The 27248-nt window shown below is 39.6% G+C and overlaps 1 protein-coding gene across 1 annotated transcript; it reads left to right on the top strand.

The window, feature by feature from the left end:
* Positions 1 to 1101: 1101 nt before the first annotated feature.
* syap1 (synapse associated protein 1) lies at positions 1102 to 25827 on the top strand. The gene is made up of 10 exons (XM_043700507.1): positions 1102 to 1359; positions 1390 to 1453; positions 11276 to 11394; positions 12839 to 12905; positions 13870 to 13943; positions 17512 to 17651; positions 18754 to 18902; positions 20410 to 20468; positions 20611 to 20752; positions 24220 to 25827. Exons 1-10 carry the CDS (start codon positions 1117 to 1119, stop codon positions 24342 to 24344), a joined length of 1182 nt encoding a protein of 393 aa, XP_043556442.1. The 5' UTR covers positions 1102 to 1116; the 3' UTR covers positions 24345 to 25827.
* The last annotated feature ends 1421 nt before the right edge of the window (positions 25828 to 27248 follow it).

Here is a 27248-nt window from a genome sequence, read left to right as displayed (position 1 = left end):
ACAATTACAATGTTTAAAAGTCATTTGAATGGATACATGAATAGAGAAGGTTTAGAAGGGTATAAGCCAGGAGCAGGCAGGTGGAACTAGTTTAGTTTGGGATTATGTTTGACATAGACTAGTTGGACCAAAAGGTCTGTTTCCGTGCTCTATGACTCTCAGTACAACGCAGAGAGCATAATTACAAAATTAGAAAAAAAAGCCCACTCGCCTACGATTTCGAAATGCCAGCGTTGGACAGGGGTGTACAAAATTAAAAGTCACACACCAGGTTATAGTCCAAAACGTTTTTCCCGCTCCTGTACAAAGTTAAAAATCACACAACACCAGGTTACAGTCCAACCGGCTTATTTGGAAGCACCAAGTTTTGGAGCGCTGCTCCTTCATCAGGTGGTTGTTGAGCGGGGCTCCGAAAGTTAGTGCTTCCAGGTAGATCTGTTGGACTATAACCTGGTGTTGTGTGACTTTAACTTTGTACACTCGCTTATAACAGTGCAAGTTCTTTCTGTGATTAACAGGAGAATTATCTAATCATAATGGTAGTTGGTACTTGCGGTATCATTTAATGGAACCTTTTCTGTTATTTCAAGCTAAATGTACTTATGCTGATTAATTTAGTTTTGCTGAAAGCTCATTCATTGATCTGAAGTGTTCATCTTTCCCCTCCCACTAGGTGTTACCTTCACCTTTTCCCAGGTTTAAAACTCAGCAGCGCAACCTTCGATCGGGGCTGAACAGGAGAGCGCATGCGCTATAATGGGTCACAGCAGCGCCACCAGCGGTCCCTCCCGATAAATCAGCACACACACAAATGCAGTGTCTCAGCAGCGATACAGCCGGACAGGGACGCGCATGCGCTTTGTCGTCCTTTTTTCCTGGGGGGAGAACCCATTGGACATATTGGCGCGTGCGGGGTGCCGTCCGCGTCCCGGTAGCGTCACCGCTGGACATAGTAACGCATGCGCAGTGCCATCCTTGTCCCCGCCGTGTCTCCACTGGACATATTGGCACATGCGCAGTGTCGTCCATTTCACAGCCGTGTACGCGCTAAACATATCGGCACATGCGCAGTGTCGTCCGTGGATCGGCTGCGACCCCCGTCAGGCATAGTAGAGCATGCGTATTGCCGTCCGTGTCTCAGTGGCGTCCCTTGCGGCCATCTTGGCAGATATGCTGTGGGGCGCATGCGCGGTAACGGTTGGGGTTGCAGGTGTTTCCGTGTCGCTGCGCCACCGGCAGATCGGGATGTTCCGAGCGGTCGGCAGTTGGTTCGGCCTGGACGCGGCCAAGGAGCCGGCGGCCGAGTATAGGCGGCCGGAGGACAGGCCGCCGGATCAGGGCAATGGCGCCGGCGGGGAAGGAGCTGGAGCTGGAGCTGGAGCTGGAGCTGGAGCTGGAGCGGTCAGCGGAGATGCGTCTCCCGAGACGCTGAGGCAGGTCAAGGGGCTGGGAGGTGAGTGCGGGCGGCTCTGCACGGAGGAAGGGGGGAAAGGGAAGGGCGGACAGCAGCTGCTAACAGCGGCCGCATCCCCCCTGCGGTATCATCAGGGCGGAGGCCTGGGAGTCAGTCTCCACTCTCTGGATGCTGGCAGGCCAGGCCAGGCCGGTATCAGTGTTTACACGCCCTGCTCCCAGTGCATCCCCTGGATGGAGAGTGAACCAGGTCCCAGAGTAAACAGTGCAGATGTTGTCAGCCTTGGTCGACCATCCAGCAGCCAGCTCTCTGTGGCTGCAGGTGGACTGGGGTAACTCTCTCATGCAACACACTACCCGAGAGTGGTTTATTTTCATTGTTTCATGGGTTGTGAGCATGGCTAGCATTTATTGCCCGTCTCTAGTTGCCCTTCAGAAAGGTGGCTTTATTTTCGAAACATTTACAATCCAAGCGTTATAGGTGGACCTGTAATGGCCTCAGGGAGGGAATTCCAGGATTTTGACCCAGCGACGGTGAACAGCAACATATTTCCAGGTCAGGATAGTGGGTGGATTGGAGGGGAATTTGCACGTGTTGGTTTTTCCATGGATCTGCTGTCTTAGTCCTCCTGAATGGGAGTGATTGTGAGTTTGGAAGTTCGTGTCGAAGGATGTTTGGTGAATTTCTGCAGTCCATCTCATAAATAGTGTTACTGAGCATTGGTGGCAGACAGAGTTGATGTGGTGCCAGTCAAGCAGGCTGCATTGCCCTGTACCGTGTCAGGTTGTTTTCAGTGTTGTTGGAACTGCACCCATCCAGGCAAGTGGGGGAATATTCCATCACAGTCCTGGCTTGTGCCCTTTAGAATTAAAATTAGAATCACTACAGTGTGGAAACAGGGCCTTTGGTCCAACAAGGCCATACTGACCCTCCAAAGAGTAACCCATCCAAACCCACTCTCCTACCCTACATTTACCCCTGACTAACGCACCCAGGCTCTACATCCCTGGGCAATACTATGGGCAATTTAGCATGACCAATTCACCTAACTGTGGGAGGAAACTGGAGCACCCAGAGGAAACCCATGCAGACACGTGGACAATGTGCAAACTCCACACATACAGTCGCACAAGGCTGGAATCCACCCCGGGTCACTCATGCTGTGAAGCAACAGTACTAACCACTGAGCCACTGTGCTGCCGATGCTGAACAGGCTTTGGGAAGTCAGGAAGTAAGTTACTATTGCAATATTGTTAGCCCCTGACTTGCTCTCATAGTTCTGAATTAGTTGGCAGGTCTGATTCAGTTTCTGGTCAATGGTATCTCCCCAGGATCTTGATAATGAGGATTCAATGATTGTAACACCATTGAAATGTTATGGGGTGTTACTGAGTCTGTTTCTTGTTGGAGATGATCATTGCTTGGCATTTGTGCGGTATGAATGTTACTTGCCACTTGTAGGCCTAAGCCTGGATATTGTCCAGATCATTCTGAACATTGTGCAATCATCAGCGAGCATCTCCTCCTCCTGACCTTATTGTGGAGAGAAATTTATTGATGAAGCAGCTAAAGATAGTTGGCCACTAACCTGAGGAATGCCAGTAGTGATACCCTGCAGCTGAGGTGACAGAACTCCAAAAATTGCTAACATTTTCTTTTGAACCAGGTATGACTCCAACCAACAGAAAGTTGACTTTAGTTTGCTGTTCCTATTGGCTCCAGTTTTGCTAATGCTCCTTGATGCTAGACTCTTTCAAATATGGCCTTGATGCCAAGGGCACTCACACACTCACCTCTGGAATTGAGCTCATTTGTTCATGTTTGGATCATAGCTGTAATGAGGTCAGGTGCCGAGATGCCCTGTTGGAACATAAACTGAGCATTGCTGAGCAGGTTCTGCTTGATAACTCTGATGATCGTACCTTCCATTACTTTACTGATGATCAAGGATACACTGGTGTAGTAATTGGCCAGGTTGGATTGTCCTGCTTTTTATGTACAGGATGAACTGGGGCAATTTTCCATATTTTTGGGTAGAAGCCATTGTTGTATCTGTACTGGAACAGTTGTTTAAGGATTCAGCAAGTTTTGGAGCACAAACCTAAAGTTGTCTTTTGAATGTGATGTTAAACTGGAATGTCCCCAAATGTCTTGAGTCATCAATGGAGATTTTGTATCATCGAAAGGCTAACTGCAGTTTAAAAACTCTGAAAAAAAGTCTTGTTTCTACAGAGTGCTTTTCACAACTGCTGAGTGCCTTTTGACCCATCCAGTAGTTTTTAAAATTGTCATAATGCAGGAAATATGGCAGTCAGTATGTGCACAGCAAACTCCCACCAACAGCAATATGATGATGAGCAGCTTTTCTTTTAACACTGGGAGATAAATGTTGTCCAAGATATCAGAGATAACTCCCTTGCTGTTCAAAATAATGCCACGGGAAATGTACATACCTGCATCCAATAAAGTGGAATTGCTTGTAATTGTTCCAACTTTTCTAATAAACAATGAAATTTCCACTATTTCTTAAAACGTACCTCACCTCTCTGACCTTCTTCCTCGCACGTATGTAACATCTGACCCGGTTTCCATTGGAAAATGCTCAAGTGGCTCAAATACCTAAGTGTTTGCGTTCTCAATATTAAGTTTACATTTCCTGCCCACAGAGTACAGGACTAGTTCATTTAACGATCCGATGAAATATGCTGCTCTATTGTCTGAGCAAATGATTAGCTTGGCAATGCTGACAAACATCTACTTGATGCCAAAATGTAAAGCCTATATTCATTATTAAAAGGTGGTGTGGTTTGTGCATTTAGACTTATCTCTGACTGCCCGATGTTAATTACTGAAGCTACTGAGATCTTCACCAGTTGCATGTGTTGGTGACCTCAATGGGTGTGAACCTCAGTGAATATACAGAGGACCCTCGATTATCTGACATTCGATCGTCCGAATATTGGATGATCCGATAAGATCGCAAGGTCCAGCATTCGATTATCTGAACAAAATACTCACCGCCGTGTCATTCGGATAAATCGAGGTTCCTCTGTAGATGGAATAATTATTTTGAGTTGTGAAATTATTTTCTACAGTTGTGAAATCTATTGAAGACACACTGCAGTTACACCACTGGGAACATCATTCGAACGTTCCTTTTAGTTTTGCATCAAATTTAAGTTTAGATCATATGCAATGTATCACTGAACTTCTCTCTCATGAGCTTTAGTCCAGGCTCAGAATTTCTGTGGTTAGGAAGGAGGAATCTAGTTTGTGGGTCACTAACACGTGGATAAGAATTTGAACAGAATTACAAGCAGGCACTTTTAATGACTCCCAGAATGTTGGATTTCAAACACCACTTTGCATCGCACAGGCATGACATGATTTGGATGAGCCTAATGATTGGATGCGAGTTGATGGCAAGTCACTGCAACAGATTAGATTGAATTAGATGTGTCGGTTTACATCTTGAAAGTCTTTCTGAATACTATGACTCCACTGCTAATGTAACTTTACTGTAGTACCAAACTAATTTCATTTTTTTGCCTTGTTTATTTTTAGCCTTTTTTGACTTTACTGCATTATACATCTTCACAAATATATAATCAATATATCCAAACAGTTTGCAAATCGACTTGTCTTAGCAGTGGTAGTGAAACTCTTTGCAAAAAAAAATTGAAATTAATTTGTGGAGAATTTGTTGGTATTTTAAACACAAACAGCAGCTTAGCCGTGTCAATGAACTTAGTTCAGCCTGACAATGAGAAACCCTTGTCATATTTCAAATTAGTTACTGATGTGGTTTCACCACAGTTTCTATTGTTATGGCATATTTGTAACACTGTATTTTTTCGAAAAACTTTGAGTCTTAGAACAGAGAACAGACAGTCGATTTGGTCTAAGTATTGGTTACCAGTATATGTTCAGGAACAGTCTGAGATTACTTTGAAACTTTCCCTTCAATGCATAATAAAGACAGTTAGCCGCCCCCTATACTGCTAGAGTGAGGAACTCACTGATGCAACTGAAATCTGGATATTTCAGATCTTAAGCTTGAATCCTGTAATTTTTAAATTAAGCCAAAAATTGATGCTTCATTTAATTTTGATCATTGTTTTCTATCAAGGGTTCTTGCACAGCTTTGGTCCATTACAACAAATACATGACTTTATCAGGAGACAGTCAAGTTAAGTTACCACAGGAATTTCTCATGGCTATGGAATCTTAAAGTCCCTGTTGATTTTTAAGCTAAAGCTTACCAATTTTGTTTTAGATTCAGGTAACCACTTTTGTATAATATTCATGTGTCTCCCATTAACAGGGCTAGGCTGTAGCTGACTGTCATTTCTGTGAAATGTTAAATGATCCACTCATTAAATCAATAGTTTGCAAATGGTCATCTTGGTTGGAGAAGAAAATTGATCTAAAAACTTAATTCTGAAAAACTTGACTTAGGATGTAATATTTGAGGAATTCCCTGTTGTCTAGACACCATGTACTTTCGTGGGGGGAAGGAACGGGGTGTCAAAGAACCACATTGGCATATTTCATGACAACCAGACATCTCTAAGGGATGTATAATCAATGAAGTACTTGAAGTGAAATCAGTATTGTAATGCAGGACTCATGGCAGCCAATTTGCATTCTGTGAGGTTCTATAAAGATCAATATGAAGATGATCTGTTCTTGTGATGTTGATCGAGGGAGAAATATTAGCCAGGTTGCTGGGGATAACTCATCACTTAAAAATAGGAGCTTTTACATCCACTTGAGGGGACAGATTTGTTTCATGTTCCTGTTTAACAGATCTGTTTAATGTCTCATTTGAAAAACAGTATTTTGAACAGTGCAGCTTTCTCACGACTACATTTGAAGAATTAGAGTCATAGAGATGTACAGCATGGAAGCAGATCCTTCAGTCCAAACTGTCCATGCCGACCAGATATCCCAACCCAATCTAGTCCCACCTGCCATCACCCAGCCCATGTCCCTCCAAACCCTTCCTATTCATATACCCACCCAAATGCATCTTAAATGTTGCAATTGTACCGGCCTCCACCACATCATCTGGCAGCTCATTCCATACATGTACTACCCTCTGTGTGAAAAGGTTGCCCCCTAGGTCTCTTTTATATCTTTCCCCTCTCACCCTAAACCTATGCCCTCTAGTTCTGGACTCACCGACCCCAGGGAAAAGACTTTGTCTATTTATCCTATCCATGCCCCTCATAATTTTGTAAACCTCTATAAGGTCACCCCTCAGCCTCCGACGCTCCAGGGAAAACACCCCCAGCCTGTTCAGTCTCTCCCTATAGCTCAAATCCTCCAACCCTGGCAACATCCTTGTAGGAAGGAGACCAGAATTGAACATAATATTCCAACAGTGGCCTAACCAATGTCCTGTACAGCTGCAGCATGACCTCCCAACTCCTGTACTCAATACTCTGACCAATAAAAGAAAGCATACCAAATGCCTTCTTCACTATCCTATCTACCTGCGACTCCACTTTCAAGGAGCTATGAACCTACACTCCAAGGTCTCTTTGTTCAGCAACACTCCCTAGGACCTTACCATTAAGTGTATAAGTCCTGCTAAGATTTGTTTTCCCAAAATGCAGCACCTCGCATTTATCTGAATTAAACTCCATCTGCCACTTCTCAGCCCCTTGGCCCATCTGGTCAATATCCTGTTGTAATCTGAGGTAACCCTCTTTGCTGTCTACTAAACCTCCAATTTTGGTGTCATCTACAAACTTACTAACTTTACCTCTTGTGCTTGCATCCAAATCATTTATGTAAATGACAAAAAGTAGAGGACCCAGCACCGATCCTTGTGGCACTCTACTGGTCACAGCCCTCCAGTCTGAAAAACAACCCTCCACCACCACCCTCTGTCTTCTACATTTGAGCCAGTTCTGTATCTAAATGACTAGTTCTCCCTGTATTCCGTGAGATCTAACCTTGCTAACCAGTCTCCCATGGGGAACCTTGTCGAATGCCTTACTGAAGTCCATATAGATCACATCTACTGTTCTGTCCTCATCAATCCTCTTTGTTACTTCTTCAAAAAACTCAATCAAGTTTGTGAGACATGTTTTCCCACACACAAAGCCATGTTGACTATTCCTAATCAGTTCTTGTCTTTCCAAATACATGTACACCCTGTCCCTCAGGATTCCCTCCAACAACTTGCCCACCACTGAGGTCATGCTCACTGGTCTGTAGTCCCCTGGCTTGTCTTTACCGCCCTTCTTAAACAGTGGCACCACGTTAGCCAAGCTTTACCTCACCTATGACTATCGATGATACAAATATCTCAGCAAAAGGCCCAGCAATCACTTCTCTAGCTTCCCAAAGAGTTCTCAGGTACACCTGATCAGGTCCTGGGGATTTATCCACCTTCAACCATTTCAAGACATCTAGCACTTCCTCCTCTGTAATCTGTACATTTTGCAAGATGTCACCATCTATTTCACTACAGTCTATATCTTCCATATCCTTTTCCATAGTAAATACTGATACAAAATATTCATTTAGTATCTCCCCCATTTTCTGTGGCTCCACACAAAGGCCGCCTTGCTGATCTTTGAGGGGCGCTATTCTCTCCCAAGTTACTCTTTTGTCCTTAATATATTTGTAAAAACCCTTTGAATTCTCCTTAATTCTATTTGCCAAAGCTATCTCATGTTCCCTTTTTGCCCTCCTGATTTCCCTCTTAAGTATACTCCTACTTTCTTTATACTCTTCTAAGGATTCACTCGATCTATCCTGTCTATACCTGGTATATGTTTCCTTCTTTTTCTTAACCAAACCCTCAATTTCTTTAGTCCTCCAGCATTTCCTATACCTCCCAGCCTTCCCTTTCACCCTGACAGGAATATACTTTCTCTGAATTCTTGCTTTCTCATTTCTGAAGGCTTCCCATTTTCCAGCCGTCCCTTTAACTGCTTACATCTGCCTCCAATCAGGTTTCAAAAGTTCTTGCCGAATACCGTCAAAATTGGCTAGCTTTGATTTTTATAGTTCAAGCCCTTGTGCAGGACTTAAATCTGTAATATTGCATCTGGATTCAGGCAAGTTTACAACAGAATGAGTCGTTATAATGTTGTTTGTTAACTTGTCATCTTCATCTGTTCTGTTTCAAAATAAATTTATTAGTTTTGGCATGAGCTACATGGCCTGTCATGCTGACTTGGAGTATTGGGTAATCATTACTGTAGCACTGAGGTCAAGACAACACATTTTGTTCTAAGGTGATTTGTATGCCATTTACTAAATATTACAATACCCAAAGATCATGCCATTCCCTGGCAAAAGATTCCCCTACTAAGAGTTCTCATTGTTTCACACATTATATCCACATGTTGAATATGTTGAAAACAGCAGCAGACTCTAAGTTTTGCAAGGGTTTTATTTTGTGTGTGTAATATAATCTACTACAAACATCAATTTCCACCTTTCCCTTCTGGTTCCCTTTCCAGTCAGAAGTCAGTGCAGCACAGAGGGAGAGGTCAGTTCTTTTCTGAAATGACAATGATTTGGAAGGCTGACTTCAACCCATTATTTTCTGCGTGAAACTGTTGAATATTAAGACAGTTTTAATCAACCTGTTCATACTCATCTCTGGGCCGGAGGGAATTGTACCTGGATCCACTTGCCCATAAATAGGAATACTCACATTGCACAACAAGAGCCTGAAGAATGCAGGGTTTTTTTTTTAAGAAATCAACCTTTATGACCCAGCTCTGTACCAGTTGAAACCTGAGGCCAAGCTATCTGGCTCAGAGCTAGGGACAGTACACTATGCCACGAGACCCTTTAAGAACACAGTTTGTTTTGTTTAAAAATGTAAATATGGCGCAAACTGAAGAGATCAGAATGCATTCCAATGCTGGCAAGCATCCAGGATATTAGCAAGACGTGGGGTGTAAATATTTTCTAATTGACCTGTTCCGAGGTGTTGTGACACACATTCTGGGGCAATCAGACCTGAACTGAACCTTTTAGTCCAAGACACAACTTTTTTTTAAATGTTTCCGTTCTCTTGGTGGAGTGAAGATTCAGCTGATGCTAAGGTCTTTGCAATACTTGTTTTAGATATTATAGTCACCCTGTTCTGATGTGTTATGGCATTTGTGTGGGACGTTTTGCACTGGTAGACACCAGACCTCTTGCCTAAACAGCCATGGTTCAACTCCATGCTGCCCTAGAGGTGTGTCATAACACATCTCAACAGGTTCACTTAAAGAACGGAAGTTTCACCAATGGTCTCTAAACTCTTCTTGTCAATTTAAGACTAGAAAGGAGAATTGGTGACAGCACTGTGCCCACCCACAAACTGTCAGTGGTTGCTACCACAACATATAACATGTCACAACAGTCCCAATCACAGCCTGGTTGTTTACTTTGCTGTGCTGTGATGTCTGTGGACAATGTACATTTTGGTTGTGGATAGCTACATCCCCTCAGTTCTTCCATAAAATCTCTACAGTATGGAAACATGTCAACAAATCCACGATGACTCTCCAAAGAGCATTCCACCCAGACAACACCCCCCCCACCAATTCCAGTAACTTTGTATTTCCACAACTAATCTACGTAACCTACGCATCCCTGGACACTATAGGTAGTTTAGCATGGCCAATCCACCTGACCTGCACACCTTTGGACTATGGCAGGAAACCAGAGCAGCTGGAGGAAGCCCACACTGACATGAGATTTGTGCAAACTTCACACAGACAAGCACCCGAGGTTGGAATTAAACCCAAGTCCCTGGTACTGTGAGGCAGTAGTGCAAGCCACTGTGCCACCCCAAAGTTCAGTCCCATTCTCTTGGAACTATGTGCAGGTAGTGTTGAGGGATGCAGGCAGGCCAGAGGACCATCTTGTGGGCCTACCCCTGAGCCTGGCTTAGGTAGCCATCAACAAATTCATGTTGTAGATCATAGCGGAAGTCATATTTCCTAACTGTCTGTCCCCGTTCCTTGGCTTCCCTATGCCCAGATGTCTCTGGAAGTATGTGGTGTCAGCCACCACCCTTGAAATGTTTAGAGTGAACCTAAAATTACAGTGTCTGGAATGCAATATCTTCACCACCGATACTATTTTGATTTAGTTTCCTGCCTTGTTTCCTCACCATTTTTGTTTTCTTTTTCTTATTGTGACACTGATCCAGATGTATAGTGTTTGTTAATTGTTACTTGTTTAGTGGATTAATTGAGTGATGTGGTGGATCAAAAAGAAGGTAGTTATATTCTTTGGGTATTGTGGTGCAGTGATGATATCCCTACCTCTGGGACAGAAGGCCTAGGTTCAAGTCCCAGCTGCTCAAAAGGTGTGTCATAATGCACTTGAACTAGTTGATTTAAAAGCATCTAACTTTTCTTCAGTGCAGTGGTTTAACTGGCAGATTGGCTTCTGAAAAAAAGGAGATGCTGAGTAGTTTGCACCATGTCATAAGAGAGCTGACCGCTACAATTAGAAGCACTATCTTCTGGGGACGCTTCGATTCTGTCAGTATCAATTTGATTACATAACACATACAGTTTTCTAGAATAATAACTTAATGACTGTAATATCACATCAATATTTAACCACACGTTGGTGTGTAGAATATAATGCATAATAGATATTTATTTACTGAGCGTATGAATTGTAAAATTCACAGGAATACGGAAAAATAAAAGCTGATTTCAGTGCTTAGAAAGTTTGATTGAAGGTCTTGAGCCAAACACAGATATCAAGATAATGTTACACACCTTCAGAATTACTTGGAAGTATTTTGTTAACTTTGGTTGTTTGGATACTGGTTACATACCTAGAGAGTTGTATTATATTATTGGACCTTTTCTTGCACAGATTATCTGTTCAGTTTTGCGACTGCTGCTTCCAAGAAGATATCTGAATCCATGGTTGAAACTGCACAGACTATTAAGAAATCTGTAGAAGAAGGCAATATTGATGGTGTGATTGACAAGGTTTGTATGTTTCCACAGAAAACTATTGAATTACAAATATTATAAATGTTACATACTGAAGCTATAATGATATGTTGCAGCTGTGGTACATGGAAGGAGTGACACATGGAAGGCGAGGCACAAGATTTAATGTGTCCATAATGTCCAGCAATTCTTCGAAACATAAGTGTCGAGTTTTTATTTTGGAAGCAATTGGAAAATTGAGTGTAAATGATGCTGTTTTAAATTACAGTTTAAGGATAATACTAAAATACTTTTGCATAATCACATGGAAAATATTCCATGAACCAGCATAATTTGATGGAGTGATTTCTTTTAATGTTTCTTTACATTAACATTTAAATAAGAGTATTTGTAATTGCATTTTCTCAATGCTGCTGAAGTTGGAATTACAGCAAAAAAGGTATTTTTATAAGTGTTGACTCCTCTACCTTTGAGCAACCAGATTTTAAATTGCTGGAAGAAGCTTTTATTATAAAAGCTTTGAGTCACTTACTGGTTTCAGCACCAAAATCTTGCCATTTCATTATTTTGGTCTGGAGGTATCGCCAATTTTCTGGGTGAGATGAAATGATATTTAAGGATGTTTGTTCACACTGCTGCACCAATAATCCCCAAACGCACATGTGCACAATATTAAGCTGATTCTTCAAAAATTAAAAGAAAAGCTCCACTGTTCTACTTTGTTTAATTATTTATTTCTCGTGCATGATATACTGTTGTATTAAAATTGCTCATCTAATTAATTGGTTAACTGATTAATTGGTGATTGTAGACAGTTACAATGTCTGAGAGAAAGATCACTGCTCATGCACATGCTCTTTGGTATCAACAAATGCAGCCGATGCTCACATTAGCGTTAAAGATTATAGTAACTGCTTTGTGTTTGTATTTTCTAGACCTTTTCAGTGAGCTGGTTAATCGTTAGCAGAAACTCCACTCCATAATACTTTCTAAATAATATACTTTCCTATGAACATCTGGTTACTTTTCTTAAGTCAAAATGGTACAAGTGCTGGTTTAAAATTGGAACATTCAAATTAACCTAAAACTATATTAAAGAATAAAAATTATATTGGACACTGATTTTCTGGCTGTTACTGCATCTATATTCCAACATTTGATGTAAGCAGAATCTTCACTGAGTTTGATATGAGCAATCTGAATTGTTGCTTTTCAATCAGTCTCTGGTACCAAATATTGATTTAAACTATTTTCTCAAGATGAATCACTATCATTTCAGACATTATTTTTAAATATTTATTTATTTTTGTTTGTATTTAGGTGGATATTTATGCAGCACATAAACGTTCGCATCTGTACATGAACATACACTTCTTTGATCAGGAAATGAATTTTAAAACAGCTATTGATAACTATCTTGAAGTCATAAGTTTGTCCCTAAGTAGCATGGGTGTAAGCACATTCTATTTCCATATTTTAGACCATTATTGGCGATTTCAAAAAAGAACAAGACAAGTTTGTGCAAGAAAAGCTGACAAAGAAAACAGGTACTGTCCATTTATGATAGTATAGATTAGTTTTGTGTACCTCAATATATGCTTAGCAAGCTTAAATGTTCCCTAATATGCTCTATCTTCTATGATCTTTCCAAATTCCAAGTTTTGTGATGGATGTCATTAATTGATAAGTTGATCAAAGTCATCTTTACATCCTTAGGTTTTACACAGAGGGGAAAAATGAACATGTGCTTAAATAAAGCTTAACCTCATTGTCTGTTGCTTTTCTCTAGCCAAGGGATCTCACATGCTGTGTACTTTCTGTAGTTATATTAAATATCTATGGCATTTGCTCTGCATTGCATTTACTAATAGCCAAATGTACAGGATTTACAATGCAAACAAAAAAATGGATGCCATTACATACCAGGATGAAAAGTCTATATAAGATGTTGGCACTAAAATAAACTGAACAGTGAAAGTAGAAACAAATTTTAACACGTACCAGTAGACCACTGATTTAACAATAGATTTGAGGTCATACTGTTTTATAACAATAGGGATGTTAGCCATTTAACACAATGCATGAGACTATGTAAACTGATTTATGATTGATAAATCTGACAGTTGTTTTTATAGTATTATACATCTGCATTACTTCAGGGACCAAAATATGTGAGATTTTATGTAATGTGTAATAGTTGGAGGTAGATATCTAGTATGTCGTTGCACTGCAGTTATGGAGAAGAGGAGAAATTGTCATGCACTTTGGTATCGTTCTTGGTGGGAGGGGGAATAGTTGATCTGAAACTTTGGGAACACTGCTCTGCATTGCTTGTATTGTATAATGCTAAAGTTGTACTCTATTGCAGCCTAAAATGCTTCCACTTTGCAAACTAAAATTTTATTTAGAGTGGAATGTATGCCATAAACTCTCTATCAGTATCTTGGGACTGGGGTGGTATGCTTTTTATTAAAAGATAAAAACTTTCTTTGTAAATGATTTTTTTTTCAGATGCAGCAGTACCTCCTTGGGTTGGATACAGTGAAGAAGAAGCTATTCAGCAACAAATCTTAGCCTTATCAGCAGTATGTCTGCTTTTCTATTTAATATTTCAAAATGATTTTATTTTGGAATTGTGCAAAGGTTAGACAATAACTGGAACTAATGTACCATTAAAGATTAAGCTTGCTCATTAATGTTAACATGTGAGAATGACAAACTCCCAGCCTGAAATTTGTTTTTAAATGGTCCAGACTTTCCTAGTCATAGTGAGATCAGTGATCTGCTATAAATTGCAACATTTCGCGTCAATTTTGTACTGTTAATTTGCTCCAAAAGTTGCTTTTGTTGCAGTCATCATAGTGGTCGCCAGACACTCACTCTGATATAACAAGAAATATATTAACATGCTCATCAACCAGAGCCATGGAGTGGTTTAAGCCATAGTTTGTCAATAGACCTCTCTCCATGGAATGATAACCTTGTACGTTTATGTAAAATAAGGGATGTAATTGAATTGCAACATTGACACTGAAAAATAGGCTGTTTCCCCCCGAGGACTCTCATGTCTAGAGGACAAGGAGACCATGAACTGATGAAGGAAATTTCAGAAATAATATTTTTGGCTTCCAATTTTGTTCGGCTGCTGGGTGTTCTATATATTTCAAAATAACATCTAGGAATTGTAAAGTGGCATTGTGAGAGGCGTGAACCTTTCAACCTGCCATTTCATTCCCTAAATAAGGCGACGACTCTCCTCCTGCCACTTTGCTTTATGGTTCTTTCTCCTTTCATGTCTTTGCTGCCAGATTCCTGATGAGGACCCAAAACGTATAATGAATTCTACATTCTTGCCATGAAAAATCAAACTTGGGAAGATAAATGTGAATTGTTTCTGTCCATTCTGAAACCAGCAACAGGGATTTTATTCCACCTGTTTCACAGTTTCATGTTTGAGGTATAGCAACCAAAGAATTATAAGTATAGAAGAGGCCCATCAGCCCATTGAAACTGCCACAAATCTACACCAGTCCCACTTGCCTGCACTTGGCCAGTAGCCTCGAATGTGATGACATTTCAAGTGCTCTTCCAAGTAACATCTAAAAAAGTTGAGCTTTCCCATCTCAACAACCTTCCTAAACAGTGCATTCTAGATTCTCACCACTCTCTGCGTGAAATATGTTTTCCACAAATCCCCTCTAAATCCTCTGCCTTTCACCTTAAAATTTTACCCACTTATTATTGGACTTTAAGCTAAAGAGAACAGCTGCTTGCTATCCACCCTGTACATGTCTCTCATAATCTTATATACTTCATCAGGTCACCTCGCAGCCTCCTCGTTTTAAAAAGGACATATGGTTAGTAAGTTTATATATGACACCATAATTATTTGTGTAGTAAACAGTGACAAAAATTATCTCCAATCACACTGGGAACTTGATCAGATGGTAAAAACTATGACTGCAGATGCTGGAAATGGAATGGGCCATTGGGCTAAGGAGTGGCAGATGAAGTTTACTTTTGATAAATGTGAGGTGTTGCATTTTGGTAAGGCAAGCCTTACACAGTTAACGGTAGGGCCCTGGGGAGTGTCGCCAAACAAAGAGACCTACGGGTGTTTATGCAGAGTTCCTTAAAAGTAGAGTCGCAGGTAGACAGGGTGGTGAAGAAGGCAGTTGGCACACTTGCCTTTATAGGTCAGTGTATTGAGTATAGGGGTTGGGAGGTCATGTTGTGGCTGTACAGAACATTGATGAAGCCACTTTTGGAATCCACTTTCAATTCTGGTCACCCTGCTGAGGAAATACATTGTTAAATTTGAAAGAGTTTAGAAATAATTTGCAAGAATGTTGCTGAGATTGGAGAGTTTGAGCTATAGGGAGACTTTGAATAGGCTGGGTGTTTTCCCTGGGTGTCGGAGGTTGAGGGATGACCTTGTAGACAGTTATAAAATCAAGAGAGGCATGGAAAGGGTGAATAGCCAAAGTCTTTTTCCCAGAGTGGAGGAATCCAAACTGAGAGGTCATAGGTTTAAGCTGAGAGGGGAAAGATTTAAAAGGGACCTGAGGATCAACTTTTTCACACAGGGCGGTACGCGTATGGATCGAGCTGCCTGCAGTGGATACAATTACAACATTTAAAAAGCATCTGGTTGGGTACATGAATAAGAAGGGTTTAAAGGAGTAGGGGACAAAATGCTGGCAAATAGGACTAGATCAGTGTAGGATATCTGGTCTTGATGGATAAGTTGGATTAAAGGTTGTGTTTCTATGCTGTATGACTCTGACTTAATATCTAAAATTCTCCATCCCGGGGAACGTCCTGGTGAAGCTTCACTGCATTTCTTCCATTGCAATCACACCTTTCCTGTGGTTGGTCACACAGTGCTTCAGCTGTGGTCTAACCAAATTTTTGTACAGCTCTAACGTCATCTCCCTGCTGTTATAATCTATGCCACAACTGATAAAGGCAAGAGTTTCATATGCTGCCTTTACCTGTCCTATTGCCTACAGGTGTCTGTGGACTAGCACCCCAAAATTTCTCTGTTCCTCTGAGCTTCCTAGTGTTCATTGAGTACACCCTTATCTTGTGATGCACTTTGGAAGTCATAGCCTCACATCTTTCAGGGTTAAATTCCGTCTGCCTATCAAACCAGTCCGTTTATATTCTCCTGTAACCTGTTTCCTCACTGTCATCTACCTGACCAATCTTTATCATCGGCAAACTTGCTTATTATTCCCCACCCCCTGTGATGTATTCCATGTCATTTATATTTATCATCAACAATAAGGGGCACAGCAATGGCACTTGTGGTACTCCACTGGACATGCCTCCTGTCACATGAACAACCTTGTACCACCAGCCTCTGTCTCCAACCCTAAGCAAGCTAATTTTGAATCCAACTTGCCAAGTTATCCTGGATCCTATGTGCTTTTAGCTCTATCAGTTTCCTTTTTGGGACCTTGTCCAAATTTTGCTGAAATCCACATAAACTACATCAATCATACTACCCTCGTTTACACACCTGGTCACTAGCTCTCAGAATTCAATTAAATTTGTTAGGCATGACTCCCCTCTGATAAAGCCATGCTGATCATCTATGATCAAACCTTGTCTGTCCAAGTGAGGGTTTAGTTTATGTTTTAGAATTTTCTCCAGTAACTTCTCTGCACTGGAATGAGACTCAGTGTCTGTATCTGGTTTATCTCCACCACCGTTCATGAAAAGTAGGACCACATTATCCAGTCCTTCATCCAGTCCTCTGACACCACTCCTCTGACCAGAGAGGGATTAAAAATTTGGTTAGAGGTCCTGTAACTTCCTTCCTAATTTCCCAGCAGCCTGGAATACAACTCATCCAGATCAGGAGATTTGTCCACTTTTAAACTCATCAAATCCAATACCACCTCACTCTGTCAATCTGCTCAAGAAGTTCACAGTCCTCCTCCCCAAATTCTGTACCTACATTCCTCTTCCGTCTGCCTTTCCTTTCCTCTTCCTCTTCCTTTCATGTGAAGTATGCATTTATCACCAGACCAGCGTTCTCCAGCTTCATCATCTGTGAATGAATAGTGTCCTACTTGACACATGTTCTACATGAGTCAGTGTTTTGTGAATTCTGTTTGAAGGTAAATTGAAATTCTTCGTTTTCAGGAAAGGAGAAATTTTTTGCGGGATCCACCAGCAGGAGTCCAGTTTAATTTTGATTTTGATCAGATGTACCCTGTTGCGGTTGTCATGCTCCAGGAAGATGAACTTCTTAACAGAATGCGATTTGATCTTGTTCCAAAGTTGTAAGTCATAAATTTCACAATTTTGTATGCTTTCAGAATTATTTTAATAGCAAATCAACTGGCACAAAATGTATTGAATTAATTTGTTAAATTCTGTTAAATGAACGTGTTCCTTTGAATGTAAAATGTTTTCAGAATTGGAACACTCAACACTGTCCCATCTATATTGCTACACTTTATCTGTTTTATTTAGCAAGTAGTTGCATAAAGGTGACTGGATGTTTCCATTACTACTGTTTAGATTTCCAAATAGAAAAATGGCATACTGGCACTAAAGAAGTTAACAAGTAAGGCCAATTCTATAGCAGTGTGGAATGTGACGTTTGGGCATGCATTTCAGCTAGACTGTATGGGAAAGAATGGAAAGCATAGTCAAATCAGTACAGAAGACAAGTGCAAAATTGTATTTCTCTCCTCCCCCTAACTTAAGATTAATTTATGTTTCAAGCAACATCGCAAAAATAAGCCATCTGTTTATTCACCTGATTGTGGTTAGTGGGACATTTGTACAGTATATTGGCTTCCATAATTCCATGCATTATATCAACAGTACTTAATAGGCTGTGAAGCATTTTTGGAGATGTTGTATGAAGGCAGATTCTCTCTCTCCCTCCCTTCCAATCCCAATACTGATAAAGCAGGAAGGTAAAGATTTCTTGATTCATTGCCTTAAAGACTTTCTCAGTCATTACAGAACAGGAGCAGGTGAGTCCTTCCCACACTGAACGATTGTAGCTCCAATTTTGGAATATGAATGGAAACTTTTGATAGAATTGCAAGAGTGCAATGTCCCATGTTTTCAGGTATTATGAAATGTGAAATTCAGTATATTTCCAAGATGATCAAAATAATTTCCTTGTCATAACTTGAGCAAGATGTTTCACCACACAATCCATTTTTATTTCAACATTCTTATACTATAACCAGATAGAGTTGGGGATAAAAACTTATACTGTAACCAGGTAGAGTTGTCCCGCTCAATTTCATCTTAGTTCTGTGTATTGTATTCTACTGTTTTCTATGCAATGTTTTGTTTACAGATACTAAATCTGTATAAAAATTAATTCGTTCTATGAGTGTTGATCTCCTGTTCCCTGTCCAGTGTGAAGGAAGAAGTATTCTGGAGGAATTATTTCTACAGGGTATCACTTATCAAACAATCAGCACAGCTTACTGCCCTAGCTGCTCAACAACAAACAGTTGACCAAGAGGTCAGAGAAGATAGCAGTCCAAATGATGTCCATTTAACAGGTAAATGCATATGTTTGTGTAGAATCCAGCTAAACTGATTACCTCTGCCACAGAGGGTGTTGATAGTGCTTTATCTCAAAATCTAACGGACAAATTTCAACTAAGCCTGATACAAAGATCCAGTATGATCCAATGAAGAACTGATTAGTTTCTGTAGAAATATGAATACAAATCCTAAAAGTTATCTTTTAAAAGGATCCATTAGTCTTGATAAATAAGACTAATTGCTTTTAGAATGTTTTAGGTTATTAAGAATGTTGTCGATTTTCTTAAATGTAGATTTGTCATATATATGTCGAGTGGCCTGAGGTTTTTCAGTGTTAAATGTTCTGAATGAAAAGCTTTCTATTTTCAGCTTGACAGTTACAGAGCATCAATCAGGTAGAGAAAGTCCCCAAAAAAGAGCTACCGAATTGTAATAATGTTGTGTTAAAAGCATGACAAAGAGCTGCACTTTACTGAATGCTCCCTCCTCTGCTTGTAGTAAGCCACCTTATTTGTAAACAGTTAAAAATTGCATGCATTATTCTATTTTCTGGCTATGTTGACTTAATTTCCCCCAGCTGGGAGTCCTGACAGAAAAATGAATAGCCTGAAGCTGACTGTGAAGCATGCCAATTGCGGCAATATCAGATGCTCTTCAAATAGATTTTTTCTTTGACTCGCATCACCTGGATGCCTTTGTTCTACTTATCTGCTGGGAATTAAAAAAGGATGAAGATACTCTGAGCACATGACTTGAATTATTAAACAGTTATTAATGTGATAAAAATATACTGGTGTGACAGCATCAAGAATCAATCTATACTGTCACTTGGAGCAAATGTAATGTTCTCTGGATTTTACATCTCATGAGAGTGAACTCTCAGTGACACAGTGGTTAGCACTGCTGCCTCACAGCGCCAGAGACCCAGGTTCAATTCCTGCCTCAGGCAACTGACTGTGTGGAGTTTGCACATTCTCCCCGTGTCTGCGGGGGTTTCCTCCGGGTGCTCCGGTTTCATCCCACAGTCCAAAAATGTGCAGGTTAGGTGAATTGGCCATGCTAAATTGCCTGTACTGATAGGTGAAGGGGTAAATGTAGGGGTCTGGGTGAGCTGCGCTTCGACGGGTCGGTGTGGACTTGTTGGGCCGAAGGGTCTGTTTCCACACTGTAATCTAATCTAATACTGAAATCTAATCAAGGATCTCATAATATAAACAGCAGTTTTATTTTGTGCTTGAGATTGGTTGATCTACCAGAAGTATTCTGACCATCGTTTGCAAACTGTTTACAAGATAACAATGCTGCAGTGTGATATCAGCATTTAATTTCAGGGTTCACCTGCACACATTCTGATCCAAAAATAATAGAGATATTGCAGGATATTCCATGACATTTGACACTGATGAGGAAAAAGTGAGGATTGCACTGATGGTCTGTGGATAAATAAATACTTATGGATCTACAAGTACCAAGGATGGTTCTTGTTCATAACCAGAATTTCATCTGTTTTCTACCTTTCAGAATCAACAAGGTCAAAAACACCACCTTTTCCTATCCAAACTCATGCAAAATCATGTGAGGTAATCTTTGTTTTGAATAGCCCATGTTATTCTTAGACTTTGCATGATAATGTAAGATGTAACGTATGGCAAATTCTGAGTTTTGGCTTTGCAACCTCTGAGAAAACTTAACCAATCATTTTGTGCCTTTGTGATCTTTTAGGAGGAAGAGGAAATTTCCACAAGTCCGGGCACTACAGAGTTTATTAGCGATGCATACGATGCAAGCAGTCTGAATCAAGAGGATCTGCGGAAAGAAATTGAGCAGTTGGTGTTAGATAAAAAAGAGGATGTTGCAAAAGAAGGTAGGAATAATAATCATGCTTCCAAATGTTACCTGAGCTTTATGCTGAAACATCCTTTTGCTTTATTTTTCTTCCTCAAAATTACGACATTAAATGCAGTTTTATCTGAAATGTATGCATTTTCTTTAGCACTACAAATTTAACGTTTATGTATACTGGCTGAACCTCTACATTAAAGAATTTATTAATCCTGAATACAACATTTTCTAAAGTCACTTTTTTATATTATCTGACTATTTATTATCAATTATTTTTACTATTTTAATTATTACATTTTTTTAGTTGTTTTACAGTTCCCTTTGAGCTTAAAGCATTCATTAAACTTTAACCCAAGATTTTGATTTGATACTTTTTTGGCATACAGTTTTAGATTGTGACTTTAACATCTGCAGAATGAACTGAATTAATCAAGTTTGATTCAATTTCAGTAACCTTGTAACAACATTGATATTTAGTTTTAATCAAAATTTGTGACAATGTAGAGAAAAATATTTAAATAAATCTTTTTGACCACTCAATACAGTGCTGCTTGTTGGATTAAAAAGGACAATTACCTCAAAAGGCAGTTAAGCAACTGTGCAACGTAGACCAGAACATTTTACTCTTGATCAGTGCTGAGTTAGCTCATCTTAACTGACACATTACTGCGGTTGGTCTAAATGCCTCCTCCATAGTAAAGAGGCAATTAGCCAGAGTTCCTTTTCTGAATCTTACAGCTCGCATACAGAGCGGGATACGTTGTCTGGTGTGTGCGGCCTGTAGCTGCTTATGGTCACGACTACACTTGAGAGTTGAGTCTATTTTCATATGAAACAATTTAAGTTGGCAGTTGCCCAACTCAGTTGCATTTTGTAAATGCAGATGAAAGCAAATGTAAAGTGCCCGAGTTGAACTGGCTCAACAAAGTAATGCTTTGATTGTATTTGCGCTAACTCTTTCTCCTACTTCTCTGTATATAGAGTCAAATTTGAATCCAACCAATTAGTCTCTGTGTCACATTTTCCAATATATAAATGTTTCCATGTACTTCAGTATTTCTTACATTACAATAGTGACTACACTTCATGAAACACTTCCTTGGCTATCAAGCATTTTGAGACATCCTGAGAATTCCCTCTAATTTCTTTTTCTTCTGCATAGACCACTGAGGTTTGTGCACAGCAGTGACATCTGCACTGGAAATCAATGCTACAGTCCCTTCAGCACACCTGTCGCTGAGCACAGAATGTTGGAATGGGCTGCGCAGCTTAGAAGGAACATTGCTATGAACATGTTATTTAAATGCAATGCTTCTTTCACTTTTTTGAACATAAGGCATATTGTTTAAAACAAAAAGCATCTGTGTGGCAAAACTAAACGGAGCATCAACATATGGCATGTCAGAAATCAGGAATAAGTTCCTAAAGGGAACCATGTCGGGTGGGATTTCTGGCCTGTGTTTAGAATATATCAATACCCGATCACTGCAGGGCACATTTTTTTGTTTTTGAGGACCCTGGAGAATTTCTTGAGCGACACGTTTTCTTTGTTTTAGGTACTACTTTTATATTCTCACTAACTCATTCAGGAGTGAATTCATCTAGACCTTTATCATCACTCAATTCCAACAGCCAGCAGAAGAGCAGTACTGAGTGGAGTTAGTCACCTAACTATGTTTCCAACTGCAGGATGTGTCAGCCTTAGCAACTCCTGTATAAATGTAATGTTCATCCTCAAAATTACCCTCGGCTGATTTTTTTTTCTTTCTTCCCTTTCTTTGGATGTATTTCCCTGCTTCAGCACTACCATCACCTTTTAAAAATATTGACTGATCATTGAGTACATTTAATAAGATTGTCACAGCTGAGCACAATCCTTTCCTTGTTAGATATTTTCGTCGAGATCATTCTGTGGTGACATGACAGAGAAAACCTGGCCAGTTTCATTTGATGACTTAAAAAATGCTTCTGTTGCAATAATCATGAATATTGAATGTTGCATGAATTTTAAAAATGAATTAACTGCCTGTTAAGTACTTGACAATTTCACATCTTAATAGGTTAGAGCACACAAAATATAGCCTCACATGATTTTCATGCTGCAACTATACAAAACGCTGGTGCGGCCACACTTGGAATATTGTGTACAGTTCTGGTTGCACCATTACAGGAAGCATTGGAAAAGGTGCAGAGGAGATTTATCAGGATGTTGCCTGGTCTGGAGGGAAGATCTTATGAGGGAAGGCTGAGAGACTTGGGTCTGTACTCATTGGAAAGAAGGAGGTAGTGGGGATTTGATAGACACATACAAGATGATCAGAGGATTAGATAGGGTCGACAGTGAAAGACTTTTTCCTAGGATGATGATGTCAGCTTGTACGAGGGGGCATAACTACAAATTGAGGGGTGATACATTTAAGACAGATGTCAGAGGCAGATTCTTTATGCAGCGAGTGATAAGGATGAGGAATGCCCTACCTGCTAATGTAGTCAACTCGGCCACATTAGGGAGACTTAAACAATCCTTAGATAAGCATATGGATGATTGTGGGATAGTGTAGGGGGGCGAGCTGAGAATAGTTCACAGGTTGGCACAATATCGAGGGCCGAAGGGCCTGTTCTGCGCTGTATTGTTCTATGTTCTATCAGCGTATACTTTAAAACTATTCTCTAAATTTCTCCCAGCAAAAAGCACACTGAACCTTAAGATTAGATTGATTGTGCAGTGAAACACTCGATTTGATTATGCTATATGTAGACATTCTTTCTCATTTAATGGACATACGTGATTTTTATTTGCAAGTAATGACTGACGTATATAGGATTACAGGTTATTCTGCTATAACACGTTTCATTTATGCGAATTTGCTGTAACACGATTGACAAATTGGGGACACTGTTTCTAAAGTGCAGGCTTTTAAAACTTGCTGGCTCTAATGTGATTACATCACCAACACACTTAAGTGCTGTTTCTATAGCATGATTTTTCTATAATGCAAGGTCACACAAGAACGCGACCATCGTGTCATAGGAGAACTACCTGTACAACACTTTTTTTAAATCTTATAGAATCATATAAAATTCTAACAGAACTAGACAGGCTAAATGTAGGAAGAATGTTCCTGATGACCAAGGCGTTCAGAATCAGGATTCAGCCTAAGTATATGGGATAAACTATTTAGGACTGAGATGAATAATTTCTTTACCCAGAGAGTTATGAGCCAGTGGAATCCTCTGGCGCAGAAAGTGGCTAAAACCAAAACATGGAATGTGTTCATGACAAAGTTGGACATGGTTTTTGCGACTAAAGAGATCATAGATATGGAAAGAAAGTAGGAATTGAGTTTGATGATCCATATTGAATGGTAGAGCAAGCTTCAAGGGGGAAAAGGCCATTTCTCCTTCTGTTTTCTACATTTCAACTATAAATGCGTCTTTTGATCAAATGAAGAAAAGCAAAAATAAACCTGCTTAAACTCTCTCCAACAGCACCTGCTGACTGGGAAGATGAACTGCAGCAAGAACTTCAAGATTATGAGGTGGTGGTTGAGGGAGAAAAAACAGATGAAAACTGGGATAAGGAAATTGAAGAATTGTTACAAGCAGATGGTTGAATTGAAGGTTGTGCTGCACTCTATTACTTACCCAGCACCTAACTAGCATGACTGACATGAACCTTGTTCTCTTCACTCACTGTTGTCTGAGAAGATACGTTTGTAGGAATAATTCTGAAAAAAAAAGTGCCTTGTTGTATGTTTCCTCTGTAATTTGGAGTAATTTATTTCTTTTCGATCAAAGCAGGTGGGCTCGCAAGGTTAGATTTCCAGTACCAGGATTTATATATTGTCCATTATACCTACTAGTCATACAGGTGTACCAATGATTAAGGATTTATATATTCTCTGTTTATACCTACAAACAGTCATGCAGGTGTACCAGTTGCTTTTGGTTGAACATGGAAATATCTGTCTAGTCCAAATAAATTCTGATGCACGCCTTAGGTTTCACTACTTTCTTTTGAAATGTCATCATGTAATAATGTACTGACAAAAGCTTTGCAGGCTAGTTATAGACAGAATTCAACTATACTAAATTATTTAGGATCACCTAACCTGAATAGGTGAACATATATGTTTTACACATAAAACTTGTAACAAAAGTATAATCATACTAGATTAAACATAATCCAGTTTGTTTGCTAATTTTTAAATAATTTGGAATCAGCCCTTATTTGTTCCTACCATTAGTTGTGAGCACAAGAAACCAAAGTCTTTTATTTTAAAAATGCATATATTGATAAAACAACCTTTCCACATTCCTCATGTTTATCTTAGAAATATTGTTAGTAATAGCCACCTGATTTTATTGGGTTTTGCAGGAATAGTGTTTGAATAAGAAATAGCTTTTTAAAAATTCATAAGCAATGAAAATTGTGCAAATGTTTGTCATTTCGTATTTGCCAAAAGCACTAATTACACTTGGTAGTCTGGAAATTTAGATGTGTTTATAAATTTTTTTTGTTTGTTTATATTTTTGTGAAACAAATCTAAGATTTATGTATCAGTACTGATTCTGGATGCTGATTAAAATGATGAAAAGAAACATTTTTCACCAATCTATTTTCCCAAATGCCACACAGACCAAATTTCCTATGTCCATTTACCCATAAACTCTCATCTGTTGTCCTGTTTTAAACTGACGTTTATTCAAAATCTTGAAGTTTATGTCTTCTGATTGGGAATAACAGCCTCTCCTTTTAATCATAGGTGGCAAAGGTTCTACAAATTGTCAGGCTACATCTTTCCAGTTGTTACAAAATATATTGGAATACAGGGGCCCTTGAAGCTGCTAAAATGATTGATACTTGCTTTGCTGCTAGGTCTGGATTGTGTATACCTCTCTTCATAACAATTGAGAGTTTGGGACATTTCACTGAATTGCAATTTTACTTTATCATACCAGCTTGGAATATAGTAAACGCTTAAGTATGTGATTTGTTTTCAAGTTGTACAAAGTTGTTCTTCCAGGCTAAACGTAACTTACGAATTTTTCATGTATCATTTAAATATTAATAAATTAGACACTCCTTAAAATTAATTTGTTTACATTTCCTTGCAAATTCCTTTAAGTAGATTTATTTTAAACACCAATTAATATTTCTAAATTTGGCAGTTTTTCCCAAGATATTGTTTAAAGGTTAGTGTAAACACAGCATTAATCACAGAATTGTTATAGTGCAGGAGTCTATTTGGACCATTGTGTTCACTGGATCTGTGAATAAATATTTTGACTTGGTGCCATTCTCCTGCGTTTTTCCCATACCTATTGCTTCCATTAAATAATTATCTGATTCCTTCTTAAATGTCCTAATTGAATCTGCCTCCTCCACATTCGTAGCTGTTCCAGACCCAAACTACTTTCTATGTCAAAATAAAATCCTGTCCCATTTACTACTTCTGAAAATTACCTTTTATTTGCACTTTCTCATTATTTACCTTTTAAGATCTTTTTACTTTTTATTCTGTCCAGCTCCCTCACTATTTTGAAAAATTTCAGATCTCCTGTCCAAAGTAAGCAGTTCCCACTTATCAAAATATTCTTCATGACTGAAGTTTCTGATCCCTAGAGCATTCTTGTTCAGCTTTCCCGCATTATCTCCAATACATTTAACATCTTTCCACAAATGTGGTGCCCAGAACTAAAGTGTTGTATTTGGATTCGGCAGAATCTCCCTACACTTTTACTCTGTGTCCCTATTAATAAAGCCTAAGACACTATATGCTTTATTAACAGCTCAGTCTACCTTCCCTGTCACATTTAATGACTTGTACATGTACGTACTCTGGTATTTTCTGATCTTGCACACCCTTCAGGGTATGGCCTTTCAGCCATTTATTTTATGCTTTATCTCCATTTTATTTTCACTGAAATGTATCATCTTGTGCTTCTCAACTTAAAATTCCTACAGTGTGGAAACAGGCCATTTGGCCCAACAAGTCCACACTGATCCTCCAACAGTAACCCATCCAGACCCATTCCCCTAACCTGTATTTACCCCTGACTAATCCACCTAATCTACACATCCCTGAACACTATGGGTAATTTAGCATGGCCAATTCACCTAACCTGCACATCTTTGGATTGAGGGAGGAAACCGGAGCACCTGGAGGAAACCCACGCAGACACTGGGAGAATGTGCAAACTCCACACAGACAGTTGTCCAAGGCTTAAATTGAACCCTGGTCCCTGGCACTGTGAGGCAGTAGTGCTAACCACTGAGCCACCATGCCACCCTTCATTTGCCATCTATCCATCTACTCCTCCAACCTATCTATGTCCTTTCAATTTTACAGTCTCACAGTTTTAGTGTTTCCAAGTTTTGCATCATCTGAAAACTTGGAAATTGTCCCATGGATCAAGATCATTAAAATTTATATCAAAGAAAGTAAGGATCCTAAAATCGATCAATGGAGATCTCCACTGCAAACCTTCCACCAGCCTCTTTGGTATCCTTGGTG

The sequence above is a fragment of the Chiloscyllium plagiosum genome, chromosome 12 (assembly GCF_004010195.1).
Source record: "Chiloscyllium plagiosum isolate BGI_BamShark_2017 chromosome 12, ASM401019v2, whole genome shotgun sequence".
Taxonomy (NCBI): domain Eukaryota; kingdom Metazoa; phylum Chordata; class Chondrichthyes; order Orectolobiformes; family Hemiscylliidae; genus Chiloscyllium; species Chiloscyllium plagiosum.
Note: the sequence above shows the minus strand (reverse complement) of the source record. Positions and strands in the feature narration are given on the sequence as shown.

Coding starts and splice junctions, on each gene's coding strand:
- syap1 (XM_043700507.1), top strand. CDS start 1,117: ATGCGTATTGCCGTCCGTGTCTCAGTGGCGTCCCTTGCGGCCATCTTG. Junction 17,652..18,753: donor TTTGATCTTGTTCCAAAGTT/GTAAGTCATAAA, acceptor TTCCCTGTCCAG/TGTGAAGGAAGAAGTATTCT. Junction 18,903..20,409: donor AAATGATGTCCATTTAACAG/GTAAATGCATAT, acceptor TCTACCTTTCAG/AATCAACAAGGTCAAAAACA.